The sequence below is a fragment of the Crinia signifera genome, chromosome 5, assembly GCF_055691185.1.
Source record: "Crinia signifera chromosome 5, ASM5569118v1, whole genome shotgun sequence".
Taxonomy (NCBI): domain Eukaryota; kingdom Metazoa; phylum Chordata; class Amphibia; order Anura; family Myobatrachidae; genus Crinia; species Crinia signifera.
In genome coordinates, this window is record NC_139221.1 from 247,083,170 (window position 1) to 247,107,190 (window position 24,021).

Genomic DNA, 24,021 nt, shown 5'->3' on the forward strand with positions numbered 1-24,021 from the left:
TGGTCTTGGACCACCAACACAGGGCACCCCACAAGTACCAAGTGCCCCGAGGCATCCCCGGAAGTGCCCTGAGGCATCCCAGGGTGCCATGAAACCCAGATTGGGAATCATATAGCAACTCATAAGCTTCTACCATTATTAAATGTAGCTAAATGATAACTAGAAACTAATTGTTACACGTTACACATCCATTACATATTATACCACATGCCATAATGCACATTACATGTTATGGCACACATTGTAATGCCCATTACACATTATGCTGCATGACATAATACCTATGGCATATTATACCACACGCCATAATGCCAATTATATATACCACATGCACTAATGCCGGTTACAAATTATAGCAAACACGTAAAGCCCATTACACATTATGCCACGCACTGTAATGCCCATTATGCCACATGCTGCTTACCTTCTCGTTGCTATGGGTTTCTTGCTTGTTGCCAAGGGTTTCATGCTTGATGCCAGGGTCTGCATGCCTGATGCCAGGGGTAGCATGCACTTTGCCAGAGTTTGCATGCTCTGCCAGGGGTTACATGCTCTTTGCCATGGGGGATTACCCCTCCTCCTCTTCCCTCCTTCCCCACTGTTACCATGCGTATGGATAGTGGTGGACAACTCACCCAGCTGCCTCTTTCAGATCAGGTCCGCATCATGGCTATTTCAAAACTCAAGGCGGCACTCGAGCCAACCGGAGCTTGCAGTCCGACAGCCAGGCAAAAGCTTCCACTGCTGCTCCTGATTGGCTGCCAAGCTGCAAGCTCTAATTGGCTCGCGAGCAGCCTCGAGTTCTGAAATAGCCATGGCATGGACATGAGGCAGCCAGGTGAGGCAGCCAGGTGATTTGTCCACCGCTCTGCCCAGCTTCTGAAATTAATGCAAGCCACCAATCTGCCCAGGGAGATCTGCTCAATTTAATAATACAGTTTACAGTCCTTTGCAAATATTTAGGAAGCATTCTTGTAGCCATTTAAATATCCTACAAAATGGCCGCCTCTGCACTGTATATGTGATGGGTATACTTTAAGAGGACCCAGAATAATGGCCCATACCCAATACATGCATACTATGCGATCCTGTCCGCAGGGACCCAGCAGGGTGCCGGAATTGGTAAGAGCATACACACTTGCCGATGGTGGAGGGGGGGGGGAGCATTCTGCAAAATAGCCCCCGCTCCCCCATTAGTCTAGGTCCAGATGATGGGGTGGGTTGTTCATGATCTATGGGAGCACACACATGCGTCATTGAATGCACACATGCTGGTTAATATAATGAACGATATCGCTCAGAAGGGCTAAAAAAGTGATTGATTGTAGCTTTTATAAGTTTAGAACAATGTTTATGAGTTCCCCTCCCTGCATGTAGTTGTACTTGGAGGTGTCAGCTCTGTACTGTAACAGCTGCTGAGCATGTGCACATGTTAACGGAAAACAGCCACATCAGGGTCGCTAGCAGATAACACATTTCAGCCATTCACGGCATAAGGAGATTAACATACCATTTATTTCTTGCTTCTCATGAGCCCATAATGAAGTAACAAGTTTCGTAAGTGTGCAACATGCTTAACATTCACTGCTAATAACCGGTTAGCAATTTGAATATTATGATAATGAACATTCACCAATGTCGCTCTAAGATATGAATTTCTGCTTTGCTTTTCTTTCCTCCTCTGCCTGCGACAACTTAATTATATTAAAATTAACCTTTCACTGTGTTGCATTGCATTGTTGTAGCAGCAGACTGCTTGTTGTTTGTTAATTAGTATTAGTGGCAGAGAGCTCCCAGACATTTTGCTTCTCTGAAGACATTGCAGATGCAGAGAGAAATGTTTTCATTCCCTCGTCATTGCCGAACACTGATTGGTTGCTCCCAGTGGGTGTGATTTATATAACAAAGTGAATTTTTGTTCTTGAACAACGATGAACACCTTGAAAGACGAGTGCCTAAAGGTACATTCAGAGACATTCCAAAATAACTTATATGGTTATGGCACCAGATGATGGCATATTTATATACTGTATATATATATCTATATATATATATGTACATACACATAGCATACATACACACTGCAGACACAACGACACACACACTCACAGCATGTACACACGCAGCATACATACACACAGAATGTACACACATATAGCATGCACACAGAAAACATACATACAAATATAACATAGATACACACAGCATGTACACACATACACACATAGCATACATACACATAGACACACAACTAGAATACATACATACATACATACATACATACATACATCCATATACACACATAACATGCATACACAGAGACACACACACATACAGTGGCGTAAATAAAGAGGGTGCTGGGGATGCAACTGCTATGGGGCCCAGTGGCTTGGGGGGCCCCGAAGTCCAGCAGACAATCCCCTTCACCCTCTTCAAGAGACCCAGCAGGGGACCACAACACATGACTTAGTGCTGATCGTGAGACCCAGCGTGTCCCCATTCCTCCCTCCCTTTCTAGCTCCAGCACTGATCGAGAGACCTAGCAGGGAAAAGACTGGAATTGGCAGCTCCCCCTAACCCGGTGCTGATAGTTGGACCCAGTGCTGGATCAGTGCCTCCCCTGTTGCCAGTTCCAGCACTGAACAAGAGACCCAGTGGGGGCGACTGGACTTTGCGGCTCCCCTCTGGTGCTGGCTCCAGCACTGATCAAGAGACCGGACAGGGAGAGACTGCCATTGGAGGCTCCCCCTCCCCTGGCGCTGTTCCCGGAACTCATTGGCTCCCCCCCCCCCCCCCCCCAATGCCAGCTCCCGCACTATTGGAGGCTCGCCTAGTGCAGTTTGTGAAACCCAGTGGCTCCCCCTTCCTCCCCCGGTGCCGAGGCTCCCCCTTCCCCGGTGCTCTTTGTTGAAACCCAGCAGCTCCCCCTTCCTCCCCTGGTGGCGGCTCCAGCACTCATCTAAAGACCTGGCGGGGGAAGGGGGGGGGGGCTGGAATTGGCAGCTTCCCCTTCCCCTGGTGCTGATGATGAGAGCATCAGCCAGCGGGGGTTTGGCAGCTCCATCCCCTGGCTCCAGCTCCAGCCCCAGCACTGTTTCTGAGACACAGCAGTGGGTTTAGCAGCTCCCACACCCGGTGTCAGCCCCAGATCTGATCCTATGTGGAGACCCAGCAGGGGGAACAACTTGGTGGCCCCGCTTTCCCAACGGGAACACTCATCATGAGCCGGACCTGATTGGGAGCTTCAAGTAGAAGCAGCAAGAGCTGAGGTGCTGCAATGTGGAAGGGCAGACAAGGAATCCTAAGGTCAGTGCTGCCATACCCTGTCCCCAACCCAGTGTCCCCCCATCTACGAAACCATCACCTGTCCCCAGCTCAGTGCCCCTCATCTAGCCAACCATTCCCCATACCCAGCCCATCCCTACAGGGGTCTAGTAAGTAACTGCCCCCCACCCCGTAACCTTAACCAGTCTGTGGTCCAGCCTTCTACTCTGTTATACCCTTCTCCATCTACTATTTGGACACCAGCCCCACCACCCCCACCCTTTCATTCTGGAGAAGTGCTAGGGGACCCTTTCAAAATGTTGCTATGGGGCCCAGACAGGTCTAGTTACGCCCCTGCACACATAGCATACATACAAACAGAACATACACTCACACATACACACAGTATACACATACACACACACAGAGTGTATACACGCAATTACACACAACATACACTGTCTCCCACCACTTGCTTCCTGTAACATCAGAGGAGTGTACCTGCTCATCTGCTGGGGACAGTCCCTGCCTTCCCTGGGCAGCTCTCACACCACCATATGGGGCTGCACGCTGCCTCTGCAGCTAGCTCCTCCTGCTGTCAGACAGTGCAGCTTCAAATGTGATAAAATAGAGAGTGATAAACAACCAACCAATCATCTCCTTAGTGCATCTGGCCTTTAGTCTGCTTTTTTCCCAAATGAGGGTTTATTTACTAAGATGGGAGTTCCATTTAAAATAGGATGTTGCTATGTGTAACCAATCCGATTCTATGGACGAGATGTATCAAACTGAAAATGCGGTAAAACCCTGGTTTTACTGCATTTTCCAATGTATCAAAACCGATACCACAATGAAGGGTATCGCCACCTTAGGGTGGCGATACCCTATAGAAGCCTATGGGCTTCTTTTCGCCGCCTCCGACGCAAACCACCGCCTCGCCGACCCCCACTCTGGCTTACCTTCCTGAAGGGTCCTCCTGGACCCCGGAAGGTAAACCCCTCCTCCCCCTAGTGAAGCAGCCGGACATCCTTCCGGCTGCAGGGGGGAGGAGGAGGCGCCGGGGACAGCCTGCTTAGCTGTCCCCGGCGTGAGGGGAGAGCCAGGCGGCAGGGAGGTGAGGGAGACCCCCCGCACACCAGAGTACAGGTATCGTGGGGGGGCTCCGTCACCGCATCGCAATGTCAGCCGCATATGATAGTATATATGCGCTGGCATCGCGGCGGACAGCCGGTGAAGGGCGGCAATGTATTTTAATACATCCCGCCCTATATATTATCTTCTAGAAGGTGCTAAATAAATAAGTAGATTCTGATTGGTTGCCTCTAGCAACATCCCATATTCAATAGAACATCCATCCTAGTAAATAAATCCCTTAGAATCAGCCTCATTATCAACATTAGTCCAGATATTTCCAATATTTCCACATTTTACTAGTGGTGTCCCCAGCTGCATGTTAGGCCCATTTATCATTCCCAATATTACCCTGAACACACAGTATACCCCACTTTTTGTTTGCTGGAATCTGCCAGTTCCCAGTTTTCAATTTCAAAAGCTACAGCATATATAGCTAGGAAGAATACTCTATGTGGGAGTGAGTATATTACTAGTATTTAATAGTGATGACCTATAAATGTTACAATCTTGCTGGAACTGTTTATTATAATGATTGCCATGATAACTGAGCCAAACAGAATTATCTTGCAACAGAATGGCAAGTCTCATCAATTGTGTCTAAATGAGCAACATATTGAAAACTTTAAATATAATTTACAGTAGATTAAAGGAATGATGAAAACTAATGTAACTGAGGAATAGTGCGCTGATCTTGTGGAAGGCAGTGATCTGTACATAGGGCCGCATGATTATGTGTAATATAGAAAGGAGGCAGCAGGAGGCCACAGGCTGGGAATAAGAAGCTGGAAAGAACAGGGTACGTTAGTAGAACAGGCTCCAGTCATACAGATGCAGTAGGATTGTGCTGTCAAACTTTATTTCAAACACTATATGAAACAAAGTTCATACATCCAAAATGAAGATGGTAACTCGTTCCAATGAGAACCAAATGTGTTATTCTGTGTATATCCTGCATTCGAGGCATTCTAGAATTCCAGCATGACCACATCACATTGACTGTGGATCTCTGCAAGTATCACATCCAGCTGCTAAAAATGTATTTATTTCACAGCCGTAACTGCACACAGCTGAGCAGGAAATGACGCGTAAAGTTAATTACAAGAAGTCGCATGTTGTGTTTCATTGTAGCTTCTTGGGAGAAACATTGGATATGATACAGTACCTCCATTTGCATTTCACACTGTCTTGAAGTTACCCAAAGGTATTGTCTGAAATTGAATTCATAGTCGCACCAATACAGAATGAGGTAGGCTGTACAGTAAGAGTATGTTGTGCAACATCTCAGACCCTTGTCCGGGTCCCCTTATCCTTAAGTTAGATGCACACCTGAACTATGGTGCGACGTGGCCATGTAATGTACTGTAATATATAATGTAACAAGCATTTGTGTATTCGTCCCATCTGATATGCAGCACATCAGGGGATGCAATGAATTGTGGACCCACGTACTGCTGTGCAAAGCCATGAATTACATCGTGTTAGGGTTGCAAATCACTGACAACTGCATCAACAATTCCCCAGAGTCTTGAGGTTTTAGTCTGCTCTGCAGGGAGATGGGGGAACTCATGGACATTCCAGAAGAGTAGGTACAATGTATGCTTGATACAAAGGAGTCAACAAGATTAATAGTTCAAAACTCTATCCAAGTATTTGGTTGTCCCAGTGGGCACTGTTCATTCAGTTATCAAGAAGTATATGCTGAACTGAAAGGGGAGTCCTGAGGTTCAGGGAGACCAACAATTTAGAGTTACAGTTCATTAGCCAGGACTGGTAATTAGAATCATTGGAGGCCATTCTAATTGACTCGCAAAGCTTTCTCCTGCCTTCGCAAATAAAAGTCAGTTGAATCTGACTTTTATCTGTGGTTGCCGGGACATGGCATCTCTTCAGAAAGTAGCAGTGATCTCCTGCTCCTGCCAACTGCCCCCCCTGCCCACGGGACATTGCCACCTATGGGAAGGACAGCGGAACAATCTCCAAATAGCGGGACTGTCCCGCTGTATGCATGCACACTGGCCGATATGCATGCAATATTGTAGACAATAATGATATCATCCATATCGTTCGGAAAATATCTCCCAGTACCAGGGATGTGCGAGTTTGAATTGGGAGAATCCGGACACCCCAAATCCGAAACCACGCTCCGAGCCAAAAACACAAAACAAAGGGTGGTGTTTTAGAACAGATCCAGATAAAAAACACTGCTGGAGATACAGATTCACAAAACACTAAGGGCGAGATTCTCTAAAATCCGCAGCCATCTTCGCTGGCCACCGCATTTCTAATGACCTCATATTCTCTAAAATATGCGGTCATTAACGCAAGGGACAGCTCTTGCGGTAAGAGCTGTCCCTTGCGATGCAGCGCCGTTGCTGGACTTCCGGGTCTATGACCCGGGAGTCCGTCTGCGCATGCGCAGACTGACACGCCGGCCGCAGGGCATGCTGGGAGGGATCCGTGACGGATCCCTCACACACCGCTGCGGTAAGAAGCCCATAGGCTTCTGCAGGGAACCGCCAGCTTTTGCCGGCGATTCCCTCCGCAGCGGTGACACTGCAGAGGGAGGTTAGAGAATACAGAAATGCGGTAAAAACCCCGATAACGGGGTTTTTACCGCATTTCTGTAATAGAGAATCTCGCCCTAAAAGTGGCCGGTGCACATCTTTACCCAGTACATACTGTATGTCATAATTTATAGACAAAGTAATGGTAGGTACCAATATTATTTTGTCTATAAATGATGACATATGTACTGTATAGGAAATTCCTAAACAGGCAGCATTTAATAGATGGAATAGCAGCAACCACACGGCATGGTGTAATGGGTTGCTATGACTATGTGATCTCAATATACCTGTTTCGTTAGTTCACAGTAATCCCTATACATATTGCAATATTATGCCTTACTTTTTGCACTGTTAAACTCCCAGGACATGTGGAACGTTAATGTTCTCTGTAATGTAATTAAGACCATCTCATCATCGAGAGCCGGTGGTGTTATTTATTTATTTTTACATTAGATAAGTAATCTCCCACAGGGAAGATTTAACACTAGATGCGTTATCTCTTCTTAAGTACAGTAAGTAATTGGTACAGTAGTACATGCACAGCATAAATGAGAAGATATTCCATATAGAGACATCTCTCGTGTGATTGCATTATCAGCTGACATACCGGGACGTGTAATGTCAGCAAATCACTGACAATTTATCTTTCTCAGCAGCTTGCTCCACTAACAATTATGCTGTTGTCGGGGAAGTAGAAATAAAGAATGAGGAATTGAAGTTGGTAATGTGCTGTTTAATAATGTCTTTTAATTAACTCTAAATAAATTATTGAACATAGCGTCATTTTCACACAGCCAGCAATGTATGCAAGTAATCTGAGTGGTGTGACAGGAAGAACAATACATACCCATGAGGGAATTTTGCCAAATGTTTCTCTGCAAGAGTGTATAGGGTTCAAATGGCCAATGAGCATCATTACAAACTGTCTCCATTAGATGAAAGGGACACTTAGAAGAAAATGGAAATATGTATACATAAGAAAAAGTACAGCGTGTCAACAATGAGGCCATAGTGCCAGCTTATCTCATTCCGACAGAACCCGTGCACCTTTTTCTGTTTGGCACATATCCAGTATGCCGTTGAAGTGGAAGGGAAAATTTGTGTGGTACTGTGTTATGGTGTAAGTTTTTTTGGGTTGTGTATAGGTCAGAGGTGGACAACATGACAATTTTCAGGCACACATGGTCCTTGGTATGTTTTGTGGAAGTAGAGTATGGCAAAGACCTCAGTAATAGGCACAATTTCTGTTTTCTAAAAAAACAGATTCTGATTCTAAAATCTAGAAAAATAGGCCCCCTAAGTTGATATTTGTCAGGCATCGGTAATGGAACTTACTAGCTAATGATAACATCACTGGTGAAGAATGGGGTGGACCTAGCTTATGTTTTGATGTGCCTCTGTTATCTTCTGGTATGAAGCAAACCATGAGTATGTTTTTATGGAATTTGTGATAAACCTGAATATATTTTTATTTCTGTAACATTGGTTTGAAGACATTGCACTATTGTATTTTATTTTTTCATTTTATGTAATCTAGGGCCAGATGCACTAAGCTTCAAAAGTGATAAAAATGGAGTCATAAAACTCCAATCAGCTCCTACCTGTCAAGTCACAGTCTGTGTTTGAAAAATGTCAGGCAGGAGCTGATTGGTTGGCTGTTTATCACTCTCTATTTTATCACTTTTGAAGCTTAGTGCAACTGGCCCCTAATCTGATATTGATGTGGTTGCAGTGCTGTGTTTAAAATTGCAACAATGCAGCACGCACAAAATTTGTATTTTATGTTGATATATTTGGCACTTGTAGTCAGTAGTGAGTGGACTATAACCAAAAACTACAGGTCCTTGCAACCTAATACTGCTCAGCAAACAAGGTAGATGGTAGTAGCAGCAAATCCACTACCATGTGCAGAATATATTCTGCTGTTAGTGCTGCTTTAATAAGGCGAAAACATGTTCACTTACAGAACAGCCTAGGATCTACTCCGCAGTTTAAATAGCTTGTTGTCGGTGAGGAATGAGGTCTTAAGCTGGGTACACAGCACAAGATGTATTTGTTGTATTGTTCAATTGGATGTGCTGCAATTCCATGGCCGACTGTGGTATAGTTATATATAACTTGTAACAAAACATCGCACCATCGTATGGTGGATGGGATGTGTCGCCAAATCACATCAGTAGGCCGCATCTGTATTGTAAAAGAAAGTGTTTTGCATTCATTCAAATTCATATAAAGGTGTTTTCAATTGTTTTTAAAAACACCAGTGGAAGTGTGCCTTTGAGAGGAATGAGGGTGCGGTAACTCTGTAATGTGACAAACGCCTTGCGGCGTTATATAACAGTGTTCTATGAATGAAAGACATTCCTTACAAATGGCAAGGACACAATTATTGTGCGTTTAGATGTCTCTGGTTTTGTCTTTAACTGAAATACATTTTAATAGAAAAGTGAAACTATCTGTTTATTGGGGAATATCTCGTTCATCGTGGCTATCGCTCCCTTCCAAATGTAAGATGAGACTTTTATCAGTACCTGAATATAGATTTCTGCTTGGGACAAGATTTAATATCTCAGCAACTAAGTGAGGATAATCAATTGCCTTTAAGCTCATTTGCAACAGCTTTGATCTATATTATGCAATTACTGTATCTCTGGTATCCTAGGAACATATTTATCTCAAAAGCTCCTATTGTTAACTAAATTGTCCGTAACATGCATTTTTTAAAGCATTTATTGTGACTTTTTTTAGTTAGTTAATTATTATAAGTGTTCAGTTAATATACCTAATGGTGTGATATATTTTATCAACTTAAATCATTTCGACAAATGTCTCTGGTGGTCCAGTGGTGACGCACCTAGTCCAGCAGGTCCGGTGTAAAAATGTGCTAGAGTTTTTTACATTTATTTTATCCCTGTAAGTGTTCAGTTGATATTCATAGTGTAGAAGGGAGTGTATTTTGCAGGCTTTCATATTGTCGACATTAAGCTTGTCGAAATTCAGCGTTTTGAAACCGATGAAATGTCCACATGATTACAATTATGAGAACAATTCCCTGCTGGTCCAGTGGTGAGATTCCTAGTATGGCGGGTGCAGCATATTCTACAAATGCAAACATTGTAAACATGCCCACACTCTGAGAAGCTGACCAGTTAAATGTCAACACATAATTGTGCCCATTGTAGGAGCTTTCAGTAGTGCACAGGAGTCAGCATTGACACTGACCAATCTGTGGCTTTTCTGATGAACCAAAACGGGCTTCTGCTTCCTTGGCCAACGTTTGGTAGCTACAAACTGCTGCATACCAGAACAAAACCTTCAGTTTTGCAGATGTCATCTAGTCACCAAATTTTCATTTGTCAAAGTCACTCAGACCCTTAAGGTGCATATACACCCTGCGATTTGAGCTTCCGATTTTGACTATATAGTCAAAACCTCAAGCAAATATAATCAAAATCTCATAGTCAAAATCTCAAGTAAATATAGTCAATATTGTATGGTTCTGGATTCAGAGGAGTTCAAGGGAAATTACATAACAAAAATCATCCATAGCCAAAATCGCACCGTGTGTCACACCTGCTTCCAGCACATCAACTTCAAGAACTGACTATTCACTTGATACCTAATATATCCAACCCTCTTGAAAGGAGCTTTTGTAATGAGATAATCCAGGGGTTCTCAAACTGTGTGCCGTGGCACCCTGGGGTGCCTCGGGACACTTGCAGGAGTGCCCTGGGTTGGGGATCCAGGACCAATTCAAATTATTTATGGCCAATGAAATAGGCAAAACCAGTGCCAGTGGCCTCCAATCATAACATATGTTGACTAACAGAAATGAATCATGTACCTCATCACATAAATGACCCTAAGAATAACATATACACAACATATAAACACATTTTACTTAATTTATTATTATTTTTAAAATTTCTCTACAAGAAAAGTTTGGCTTAGGGGTGCCATAAAGAAAATTCTGATCATTTGGGGTGGTGTGTCAGCATGATCTTTAAGGATAAATTTATCTACCTGTGTCTTGAAAGAAGGATGCGCTATCAATAGTTGATGGCTCATGTATAAGTGACTGCTCTACAGCATCTTTCCAGACAAGTTGATGCAAATGAGCAGAATCTAAGCTGCAATATTCATCTACAGACATTGCACATTAGCTAATAAAATACAACGTTTTGTATATACTATATTGCTTTTGGACTTATGGGGCCTAAACACGGGGAGATGCGCTGATGAGCATTCTGAGCAATGACAGATTGCTCAAAACGCTCAGCATCGAGCGCTGCATAGTGATGTGCCACTGGGCGATCTATCAGGACAGTGCTCTCCAGTGAGAACATTGGCCCTGACACCGGCGATTATAGATTTAGCCATTATGCTGGATATTAATCCCTGGGTGGTAGTGACTCGCGGGTCTGTGCATTGCTATGGGGGAGAAGTTTTACACTGCGCTGATGAGTTGATATGTATTTGAATGGTACCACACGCTGATCATAAGGATACAGGACACACGGTATAGTTAAAAATAACACTTTTATAAACTCATTAAAAAATCCACATAAAGGGATAAGGCATACTTGCCAACTTTTTTGCTGGGCAGCCAGCTCGGTGAGGCTGGGCCTTAGATGGGGGACGACGACGACTAATTACCCAGGCCCAGGCTTGCTGGAGGGGCCCGGTGGGGGCCCTGTTCTGACCCCCTCCTTCCCCCTCCATCCCTCCTGGGCAGCAGCAGCACTCTCACTGACAGCCTGCTGTTAGCACATGCTGCAGGTGTGTGCTGCTGCTGCTGAGGGGAGGGAGGGACACAATAACACTCCCCCCTCGACTTCTGAGTGTTTTTTTACCCTCCCCTAAACATTTTGGGGGTGTCACCTAATCGCGGGAGGGGACCACGCCCCCCTGTGATTAGGCCATGGCTCCAAAATTTTACCGGGGCCCGGCATACCTCTCAGCGGTCCTGGGCAGGGGAGGCAGGGCCCATCGCCAGGAGCAAAAAGGGGAAGGTTTGGGGGCGGAGCCATGGTCAGGCTGACTTGTTTGGGGCATGGCCGTGCAATGTCGGTATTTCAGGCAATGCTCTGCGGGGGGGCGATCGCCAAGGGGCAGTTCCCACAAGATGGAGGGCTATGCGGGAGAGTTGGTCCCCCTTTCCGGGCCGGGAGGGGACCCCAATTGCCGGGACCCTCCCGGCCATCCGGGAGGGTAGGCAACTGTGGGATAAGGACATGTAAAAATATAAACAATAATTGTTAGCAAAATAGCTAAATCAGCCTGAATTCTAATTGACTAGATTGTATAACTTCAGCTGGCGTCCCAGCAATAGATAATGCAGTGAGCTGTTTTGGAGATAGTTAGTAAATCGTCCACTTTACAATCAGCAGGAGGTTAATAGCTTATGCCAGTATCATTATGTTAGTAAGCAGTGGCAACATGCCCAATTAGCATGTAAGCTGACCTGCAATAATGTCCTGATGAGATGAGTAGTTAGTATTGCTATGCACAGGCAATATGTAGAGGGGTGGGCAGACGTGTAAAGGTGACAGTTCACCCATAAGAGATTATACCAGCCTTTGTCGGGGAAGTAATGTGGATTTTTTTAAATTAATTTATAAATGTTTTATTTTTAACTATACAGTGTGTCCTGTATCCTTGTGATCAGCGTGTGGTACCATTCAAATACACATCAACCCATCAGCGCAGTATAAAACTCCTCCCCCTCCCCCCCCCCCCCCCCTCTCTTAGTTTTTTAGAAACTTCTTTTAGAGCTGTGGCAGGCTCTTTTTACACTGATTATAAACAATTGATCCCTGAACAGCGCCTGGGTTATAAGAGAGTGGATGCCACCCTAGGGTTCCACCACACTTTACCTTCCATACTGTACATTGCTATGCCCCTACACATGGAGTGATATAGGGGCATTTTCTAAGCGATCTAGTGAGATTGCTTAAAAAATGGCCCTACATCGCTCCATGTGTAGTAGGCCCCTTTAGATTATACCTTTGGGAGACCTCCATGCAGACGGTTTTATACATCAGATTTAAATAACATTTATTTATCCTTTAAATATTCCCATTGTTTGCGGTTAGTGATTATAAATTAAGGACAATTTAGAGAAACATATCAGGTCCAGTTGGCCGGCAGTTCAGCGTCTCACTACATGGCTCAGTTTCCACTAACAGATGAATACTTCACACCATCTGTTTCCATCGGGATGTTCTAATTAGATTGATGGCATTTGAAAAAACAGCTATCATTTTAGAGAGTATATTATTTATTTTCTATTTTCATTTTTAATCTGCTAATATTAGTCATAGAAATTCAAGTTGTTTTTTGCTAAAGCAATTTGTTAACCTAGTGCATGTATTAGGACACATAAAAGTACAAGTAGTATGTACAAATCAACACCAGAAGGTTATATAGAATACTGCACATTCTTCCTCCCACCACATATCGCTGAACTATACATTACCTGACCTCTTACATGAATAGATAACAGGGGAGATCGCCAGCAGATGGATTTGTCTGCTAGTGTTGCCGCGTTTGATAAGACATCAGATGGTTTGGAACGTTCACCCGCATGTACATGCTGCCCTGTGCTAATTGGCTGATAGTTCCCAAAAATGTTGCAGACAGATTGATTATATTTATTTATTTTGCTACCATTCCCAGCTGTTGCCAAGTAATAGCCTATGTATGAATTCTCAGCGTGCAATTTTGTTTCTCTTTAGCCTTTTCTGATTTTTCTCTTTGCATCCTGCTTATTCCCTGTTGTGCGTTACAATGCATCAGAAAAGTAGTTTGTATTCCACTGAGTCTATTTAGGAGCAGTAGTCATATGGGAACTGTCCCTAGTCAAGTGCAGAAATAACAGGTTATTTTCAAATGTAATATTGTTAGTAAATGACTCATTAATGTTGTGCCTTATTACAGCAGCGTAATGAATCAGCCTTCCATCAGACCGCTTGTTCTTTTAGTTTTTCTGGTTCTGAGTCCAACAGACGCCGCCCCCATAGCTGTTCGTACCCCCCCTCCCCCTCGCATGCCACAATCCCCAGCAAATGGATTTGCAGCCTTGAGTGCGGCGAACAGATCTTTCGATGGTCACCAAGAGAGTGTATTATTACATTACTAGCTTAGCCTACATTGAAAACGTACCGTAGCCGGGCGCCCTGATAAGTACCAAAACTTCTTTAAACTACAGGTTTTTTATTTATTTTTCTCCTGATATGGCAGGCCTTCAAAAAGAGGGAGGGTTTTAAAACCTCATGATAACAAGTTGACAAGAAGACAATTTGGTATGAAGAGGAATAGTACCGTCTTAGAGCGGATCTCTATCAACTATAGAGTGTGTGTGTGCTCTCTTGGTGTATATAAAGAGAGAGAAGAAACAAGTGACACACAATGGTGAAGTATGTTCCACAAACTTTACTTGGAATAAAAAAATAATAAGTAAATACACATCTGGCATATACTGTAATAACACAAGCCTGCTGTAATTTGCACTGCAGTCCTGCTGATCTCTTTAACACCCGTATATGTTATATGTTACTTTTTAATAAATTTCGCAGCCTTTTAAGTATGTACTAATAAAAGTTAAATTTTATATTCTCTTCGAGGTGCACCTTACCAAGGACATTCTTTCTTTCTTTGTAAATCTTGATCTCTTTAACAACCACAGAGGAATCTAGGCCTGGAATCTATTCCAAGCCTTGATGATGTCACTATGCCTGCTTCTCTGCACTTCTTTTAGGGTGCATGGTCACACCTCCCAAATTTGTCTAGATGCTTCCCTCTCTGTGGCCCTGCGTGTTCCTTCCTCCACATTTTTAGACATGGCTCTACAGTAGATATAACAGGAAAACTAATGAAAGTCACACCAATAAAGTCACATTGTACACTACTTGTGCCACAGTTACTACAGTAGCTAAATCAATTTCCATTTGTAATAAGATGGAGTAAGACAGATGTTTGGATCAATGCAGTGAGTTCATTATTTACAGCTTCCTCATAATATCTTACACCTTTCAAACCCAATAATCCTCCTTACAAGATAAAACGGCAGAGCTGCCAGCTTCCCAGCTAATTAATTGTGCCAGGAGCATGTCAACATAAAAAGCCTGACAATTTGAGTTCTAGGCTTGCGTGTTGTGTATTTTATTAGTTTTGTTTTTATGTTTTGCCTATCCCGCTATCCCAAGGTACTTTATTTTTTATTCTGCATAAATAAATCTTTCATTGACACATCTAAAGATTCATGATTGCTCATACTGCTTTGGGAGTTCTGAGACTTGTCCTGCCAAATCGGTGTCCAAATCAGATTTCTTTTTTCACAGTCTCGGATCTTATGCAGATGGATTAGCTCTTTCAAAAACAGATCAAAGGCAGGATCATTTTTGAAACAACAATATCAAAACTCGAAAGATGTTCTTTTTTTCTGTTCTGACAATACACAAATGCTCTTGCACCTGTTCTTCCTTGATTTATGCTAGGGAGAATGGGTTTTCCTATGGTCATGGAACATTGTGGAACATTTTTAGTCACCTGGATGAATGGTGAATTCCAATGATTAAAGTTGTAAATGATCATTCTCTTAACTATTTGTCAAATAATATGCCAACAACCTTTGTATGTATGTATGTACTGTATATCTATCTATGTATAGATATACTGTATACACACACACAAACACACTAGCTGAATATCTCTATCTGTCTGTCTGTCTGTCTGTTTTGGACCTGTTAATACACAAAAACACACACATTTTACAGAGATATCTATTTGGTTCCTTTAGTTGGGTTCCCAACGCCAGTCTTTAAATGCCTGCAACACATTGTAATTATTATAGGTGCATGGTGTAGTCCAGTCAAAAATATAGCCCCACTCACTATAAAAAAAAGAAAAGCTGTGGACACAGGAATTATTTTGGTTACATTTATTATACTATAGACTTGATTTAGAGGGGGACTCAAGTGGTCAATTGCTCAGGCAATCCCAATGATCACGATGCAGAACTAATTAGTGAGGAAATAGGTAAGTCTTGAGTCTGTTTTTAAAGAAATCTAGAGTGGAGTCTCCTCTAACTGTGTGATGCAGCGAGTTCTGTACAGTCAGTGCCGCAAAGCTGAAAGCATGACATCCAGATTACTGTACTGTAATTCAGGGAGATTCTAAGTACTACTAAAAGTCCTTCATCTACAGATTGCAGCAATTGAGCAAGGGCAATAATAAGTCAGAAGCTGCTTCAGATACCTTCGCCTCTGGCCATATAGGACTTTAAAAGCCAGTAAACCAAACTTATTCAGCATGGATCGCTAATCATAGAATTCACAGTGGACTTTGAGCACAAAGCTTCCTCCCAGCAGAAATTGTGAATGCATTACAAATATCGGTATTTTCGCAGATCCGTTCGCAAAAAACAAACCATCCAACAGTTTTTTTGTTACATTTGAGCGTCTAGGGCTTCCATGTTATTCAGCTCAAGAAGAAGACGTCAGAGATGCACCAAAATAAAACGCCTGGGCACGCCTGTGTTTTCACAAATGCACCGTTTCCATCTCTAAACGCCAGCCTCCTGTCAATCAGCTACTCCGCAACAGCTATGCATATGGATATTCTATTTGGACCTGCACATGCATGATATGAACGTTTCACATGCATAGTTGTTCAATAATTGCTCGATTTACGATTCATGCTGAATTAGGCTCCAAGGGTAGATGTATGAAGCAGTGATAAGGGAGGAGAAGTGAGCCACAGGAGAAGTGGCCTATGGCAACCAATCAGCACAGAAGTAACATCTATCATTTGCATTATATAGCATTATACAGAGCACCTGATTGGTTGCCGTGGAATAGGTCGGTTAAAAAAAAAGGATGTATTTACAGATCTGGATCCAGGTAAATACTTACATTGTGTGTTGTGTGCTCAGCTCTAGCACTCTATAAACTTGATTTATTATAATCTAATTTAGTTGTTTATGCCCCCATTTAGTGTCTAGTAGGAAAGTATATATTTAATCCTAATTAGCTGGCTGTGCACCAATTCCCATATGTGCCAACATGAACAATTCTACCTAGGACACAGTGTTCCTCAACAATTTTATTCACTAATTACCCAGCTGAATTATCCTGGATTGAATGTAATAATTGCTGCTGAAGGTGTTACTTTATATCAGCTACTACATTCAACCCAGTATAATTCATTTGGGCACTACATGAGGAAAGGTGTCTTGGTAAAATGGATCTTGGCGGGCATAACACTCCCTAATGGTATAGCACAAAGAAATATCTGTGTGCAAACAGTTGTCTTGCAGCAATCCTGATGCAGCCATGATAAATTCACAGTATGCATTAGAGTTCACAGAATATTTACAACTGTTTTGCGAGGACAGGTGAAAATGGTTCGATTGGTAGGATACATTTGCAGGTTAAATTGGTGACATTATGCTGCTAGAAACAAGATCACTTTTATACCTGTTATTTCTTCATTGCTTTGCTTAGATTTAAAAATAACACCTTGAGAAAGCAATGTAATTAACACTTCCACTTTCTCATAGAGGCTGCAGCCTTTGGGATCTGAAGGTTAGATTGATTATGTAAATGTTAAATGTAATTATTGTAGGCACAGCCCCAGGGAAACGCTGGTGTAGTAATTTACAAATGGAAATCCTGTCACCACACTACTATAATTATTAGTTATTTCTGCAAGGTGTTGCTAAGAAGTAAGTTTGTTAAGTTACTAATTATAGTGCCCCACATTAGGAACTCCAAAATAAGATAATGTAGCTATCTATGTAGGACAGGTATCCCCGGGATTTTGTACCTGGCTTGTGACCCGGCAATAAACCTGGGGAGGGACATCACCGTGTACAGATAGCACAGAAGAATTCCATCATATAAAGAAACAAGGTTGGTGGGTAAGTATTATATACCAGCATGGAACAGATGCTTCAGTGCAAAGGATGCTGGGGACTCGTCCTCCATACTGTATGCCACTGTTGTACTATGGACAATGACCACTCATTCTTATCAAGCTTATTGGTTTTATGCCATCAGATCAGAAAATAGCCCAATTTGTCATGTGCATTATGCCAGCCCAGAGTCAAGTCATGCCTCAGTTTTTAATTAATGTAATACACAGCAGTCAAAACACCCCATATACATTATAATACACAGCAATGAATATAAGGGGCCACCTGAAAAATAGGTCCCTCTTAGACCAGTCAGCAGCAAAGCAAGGAATCCAAATATGAGTGTCTTTTGGGCTGGGGTAGATGTTCTGACGCCTGTCTGGCCTACTTCTCCGCCAGCTACTCCCTGACATACCCCTTCAACAGCAGGCTATTCCACACGTGCCCATCTGCATTGGTATTACAGGGGATGTTGTCTCCTATATTATTATCAAATGTTCTCTACGGATTTTCCAATAATATCCTGTTACCATTTTAATTAAAGGAATAAAGCCTGCCAAATGAATGCTGGGAAATTTTATAGAGCAGTAGTCAGTACTGTAGGGTTCTCATACCTGATATCCAGGGGTCTGCTCACATTTTTGCTGATAACGTCCAGCCTGCTATTACTTATTTATGAGTTTATGTCCCAGAAAACCTATTTAATATTTAATTAATTTTTGACCCTACATCAACTTGTAAATAGTTGATAATTTCCTTAAAATCTAATAATAGTCTCCATGTACGATAATACTCTTAAAATGCTTGTGATGAGCTAACTGCCAAGAGGTCTCGCCGTGGTGCTTCTCTCTCCAGTGCAGCCATAAGAGCCCCAGGAAGTGCCCGGAACACGTCTCTTGCTAATCCACAGTCTATAAACTTGCCTGTAGCATAATGAAATTAAAATGATTCTTCCATTCTATGTGAGCACTCAGCAGGACATACAGGCATATAACCTGCACTTCAGTCTCCTGCTACAAAGGCAGGCTCCATACAATGACAAGTAATGTGATTACCGCAGAGCGTAATCTTCCACGATTAAGAGCAGACGATCCGGTTCACTGGAGAAATTCATTGTCTTGGGTTCCTTTGTTTTACTAAACTTGTTCCTTTATTCTGCCTTTATATTTTATAATTACTTTTCTTTATCCTGATTTATTGCTGGTGATGTACCTTGTTCTGTGCATAATAAAAATAAACAATGACTACTGATTAATACAAAAAAAATTAGAGGGACAATTCAAGGTTAAAGGCAGAAAGCAATCAGGAACTGTTGACAGAATTCACTAAAAAGTGGAAGTGGAACACTGCGGACATCTTCATAATAATGGAGCGTGTCATAAGAAAAACAAGTGATTGAATGCATTGTCAATACTATTATATATATATATATATATATATATATATTAAGCAAATCAAAGGACAGGTTATTAGAAGAGTGTCCATTATTTATTATACGCCTGCTTTCATTGTGTTAGGGCCGAGAGTAATAACAATAAATATTGAATATTAAAATGTGCTGAGGTAAAATATTTTCAGTCTGTGAGGACACCTCCAGAAATTGAATATGTTAATATTGAATATTATATGCAAAGCCATCCTAGTAAATCTATAAGTGATACATGTACTCTATGTCTAGAAGAAAATCAAAGCACTGTAAACCGACTGTCTAATAAAATGATCCATGCCATTTCTTTAATATGCAAACTATTAACATTTCTGTTGGGTTATTCCCTAGCCCATTTCTGACGGTTTTTGTAATAACATTGCTGAAAGACGTAAAAAAGCATAAAAACTGTAATAACCAATCAGTGGTTAGGAATTATGGGTGTGGTATAAAAGATCTACAGTAATTACAGTCATTAGGTTGACACCATATGGAGTAGTCATGAATAAAGTAAACAGGACCAAAAGGTTGGCACAAAAAAAGTTCTGCACAAACTTTTGTAAGGTTTTTTGGGTGTCATTTTGTTGCTTCATCATCTGTATTCACAATCTATGCGAACGTGTTCACTCGCGGGCTGGCATTCCTCACCACGTTTCAGACAAGATGGCTCCCTCTGCTACAGCTGCACTCAGCCCAGAGTACTACTCCCAATCATAGACCATATGGGGTCAACCTACTGACTATGTAGACATTGGAATCTAGGTATTTCTTGGTTAGGCAATGAAAACCAATTGTCTGACTGTTTTTTTTTATGGTTTAAAGGATTTTTTGCATTGTCTGTTTATGGAATTAGAGTATGTCCACCTTCTGTGCACTTTGTTTAATTTGATAGATACAAGGGGTGTTCAATAAATTTCCGAATGTGATGTGCATACGTAGAGTAGACACAATCTGGTTGATTGTTGACTATAATCTTAGACTAAAGGTGTAAGGTCTATAAGCACCCCAAAGAAGTCACCATGTTCTCATCGTTCAACATGAAAAGATAACAACTAAAACCAGGCGCAATCAAAACCAGATAAATCAAAAGATATAAATGGCAGCTACCACTTAGTATACTGATTTACTAGAAGAAACAATTAAAAGACAAAAAGGGAGCGATTCATGCACAGTAATATATATTTGTTAAAAGCAATCACATATGATCTTAAATTATCACACATATAACATTAATAATAACAATTAAGCCACAGAATGTCCCACTTCTCAATGGGACCTAAACCCAGTAAACTTATTGATATGTTTTTCAAGCAAGAATCCAGCAAAGAATTGCTAATGTATGGATGTGAATCAGCCACATGAGCGCTATAATCTACTTCCATGTTCAAGGATTTAGAGCGGGGCAGATGTAGGGCTGGAGAAGAGATAAACTGGAGATAAAGTGAAAGGAGATAAAGCACCAGCCAATTAACTGTTTTGAAAATTACTGTTGGGTGTTGATTGGCTGGTGCTTTATCTCCCTTCACTATCACCACTTTATCTCTTCTCCAGGCTTAATACATCTGCCCCACAGTGAGGTACTGTTCAAATAAAGGGTTAACAGTGCTAATACTGAATCTATGAGAGGTACAGTAAATAATCATAGCTATTATTTCTCCTCATTCAATTGACATAAAATCATACCTCTGATGGGGAGCCGACCTCACACAGAATACAGGTGTCGTAGGAAGCGGACTTTGGTCCGGGAGAAGGATCACACTGTAGTCATACCGGCAATATACTGCGCATACGTCCTGCGCCGAAGTCCAGGCGCGTGCGATGGAGTGGATTTCAGCCGTAGCATTGCACTTGGAGGGAGAGCACTCAGTGACAGATAGAAGGCAGGTATAAAGTAAATACTTGCAATTTGGAATCAAAGCAAAGTGGCGGCTCAGATCTATTCCTTAATGCGTTTCTCAGCTGCTTAATATGCGCGGTTTCATCAGAAGGTATCCCATATATGAATTCACACACGTGGTGCACTTCTCCTTCATGAAAATGTACCTGCCTATAAGTCAAGGAAAGTCATGGATGTTCTGGTGAATACATCCAGGAGCTTGGTCATCCACCATACAGTCCAAAGAAGTAACAGGGGGCCAGCTCTGGACTGTATGGTGGATGACCAAGCTCCTCATCCACCATACAGTCCAGAGCTGGCCCCCTGTTACTTCTTTGTGTTTGCACAAATCAAGATGTGTGGGACTCATTTTGGGTTATGGAAAGCTGTAATGAAAACCTTCATCCAGTATGAAGTTATACAGTACCTGCTTAGGACTGGTACAGCAGCTTCCGCAAGTGGTTTGAGTGCATGCAACTTTGCAAAGAGTCTTTTGGTGAATACTTAAAAACAATATAAAATGTGTAAATATAATAATTTTGCATCCAGAAAATTTTGCACACCCCTCGTAGCTGCTAATATTTGTGTTTAGAGGTATCAGGATACCTCCATATACAACCAAGTAAACTTTTAAGACTTTTGTTTTCATTTTCTAAACTGTATAAGAAATATAATACACTAGTAAGCCCACTCAAAGCAAAAGCTTCGAAAGCTAGTCTGCCACGCTCTGTGTTTGTACATGTGTGAGAAAGTTATGTTGTTTCACTCTCTGCCAGCAGATGGCAGTGTTTCAGAGACTCACGGACACTAGACATATATATAAATGATGATTAGCTGCCAAGTACAGGCAGCATCACGTTCTTGTGCTCTATTCTTCTGGAATGTTCTGAAATGCTAAATAAATCCATTCAGACCAGGGCGTAGTCTTCCATGAAGAGGTCTATCTGAAATAGTTTCTAAATATGTATGTGTGTATGCATGTATGTATATGTGTGTGTGTGTGTGTGTGTGTGTGTGTGTGTGTGTGTGTATGTCAATTTTACTATGCAGCTTGCATTTTACGTTTTGTAGCCCTGTGAGTCATATTCCTTTTCTTTAATAATGTTTAACCTTATTTTTTTATATATATTTTTTTGATATTTTTGTATGTAACAATATTATTATTATTATTATTATTATTATTATTATTATTATTATTATTATTATATTTATTTATTCTATTATTTCTTGCAGGAACTCAATTTGTGATATGAACAATGAAGACTACAGCTTGGTAGTAGAACAGTGTCTGTCTCCTGACCAGCTAGTAGATCAAAAGCTGATCCCTGACCTAGTGAAGAGGGTAAGTAGCCCAAGCTTATATGCTGTACACTGAATTATATTAACTATGAATAACTTTATATACTGTAGATATCTCCTATCTTTCAATCCATATATATATATATATATATATATATATATATATATATATATATATATATATATATACTGCTAAAAAAAAGTAAAGGGAACACTTAAACAACACAATGTAACTCAAAGTCAATCACACTTCTGTGAAAAACTGTCCACTGAGGAAGCAACACTGATTGACAATCAATTTTGCATGCTGTTGTGCAAATGGAATAGACAACAGGTGGAAATTATAGGCAATTAGCAAGACCCCCCCCCCCCCCAATAAAGGGATTGTCCAGAGCATGGAGGCGCTACCAGGAGACAGGCTAGTATATCAGGAGACGTGGAGGAGGCCGTAGGAGGGCAACAACCCAGCAGAAGGCTCGCTGCCTCCGCCTTTGTGCAAGGAGGAACAGGAGGAGCTCTGCCAGAGCCCTGCAAATGACCTCCAGCAGGCCACAAATGTGAATGTGTCTACTCAAACAGTCAGAAACAGACTCCATGAGGGTGGTATGAGGCCCCGACGTCCAAAGGTGGGGGTTGTGCTTACAGCCCAACACCGTGCAGGATGTTTGGCATTTGCCAAGGAGAACATTCTGCTGCCTGCAACATCCTCCAGCATGACCGGTTTGGCAGTAGGTCAGTAATGGTGTGGGGTGGTATTTAGTTCAGTGTATTACCTGAACTAAATACATGTAAGTAAAGTAATAACCAACTTTGCAGTCACTTTTGAGGCAGACACTCTATTGGTTGTCACTTTTCTTAAATCTATGTAAGGCAGTGTGATTGGCTTTGTATCGAAAACAAAAAAGGGAAGTGGTGCTTTGTTTGATGAAAGGAATAATAAATTTAATAACAATTAAAAAATTTATACATATACATATAAATGAAAAATAAAAAACTGAACCCATTTAAATACGGAAAGTGCACTAAGCACTTCAGGTGGTGGAAATGGACCAGATTGGGATATGGAATTGGAAAATGGAGGGAAGGGGGCAAGTTCTAACTCAGCTGGTGCTGGAATTTAGCTCTCTGTTGGTTGGATGGTGGTACCGATAATGCCCAGGATGGGCTGATCGTTACCCAACGCTGCTAGAGGATTCCAATCCCTTGGGATAGCATTACAGCAAGCGTCCTCAAAGTTCGTACGGCTGTAGGGTACACTGGTTAGGTTTGTAATCCAACTGGTAGTTGCTGGTGGCTGGATGTAGATGCCAACTTGTATCTCCTGTGGTTGGAAATTTTGGAGAAAGCAACCAAGTATGTCGGAGCGAGAGGCCAGCAGCTTAGAAGGATCCCAACAGAAGGCAAACTACTAATATTCAAAGAACTAGACACATCCATTATAAACAAATGGAAAACGATTATTCTAAAATACAGTTTTCTCTAAATGTTATTTAGACATGATTGATTGAACGATTAGCCTGTAACCTAGGCGATGTATGAT

General features: G+C 41.8%; 1 protein-coding gene across 1 annotated transcript in view; it reads left to right on the forward strand.

The window, feature by feature from the left end:
• Positions 1-24,021, forward strand: part of RFTN1 (raftlin, lipid raft linker 1) — a 308,799-nt gene that overhangs the window by 148,874 nt on the left and 135,904 nt on the right. The window contains exon 4 of the mRNA XM_083188794.1: positions 22,416-22,524. Within this exon, the coding sequence (XP_083044920.1) occupies positions 22,416-22,524 (109 nt within the window). The remainder of the gene's footprint in view (positions 1-22,415; positions 22,525-24,021) is intronic.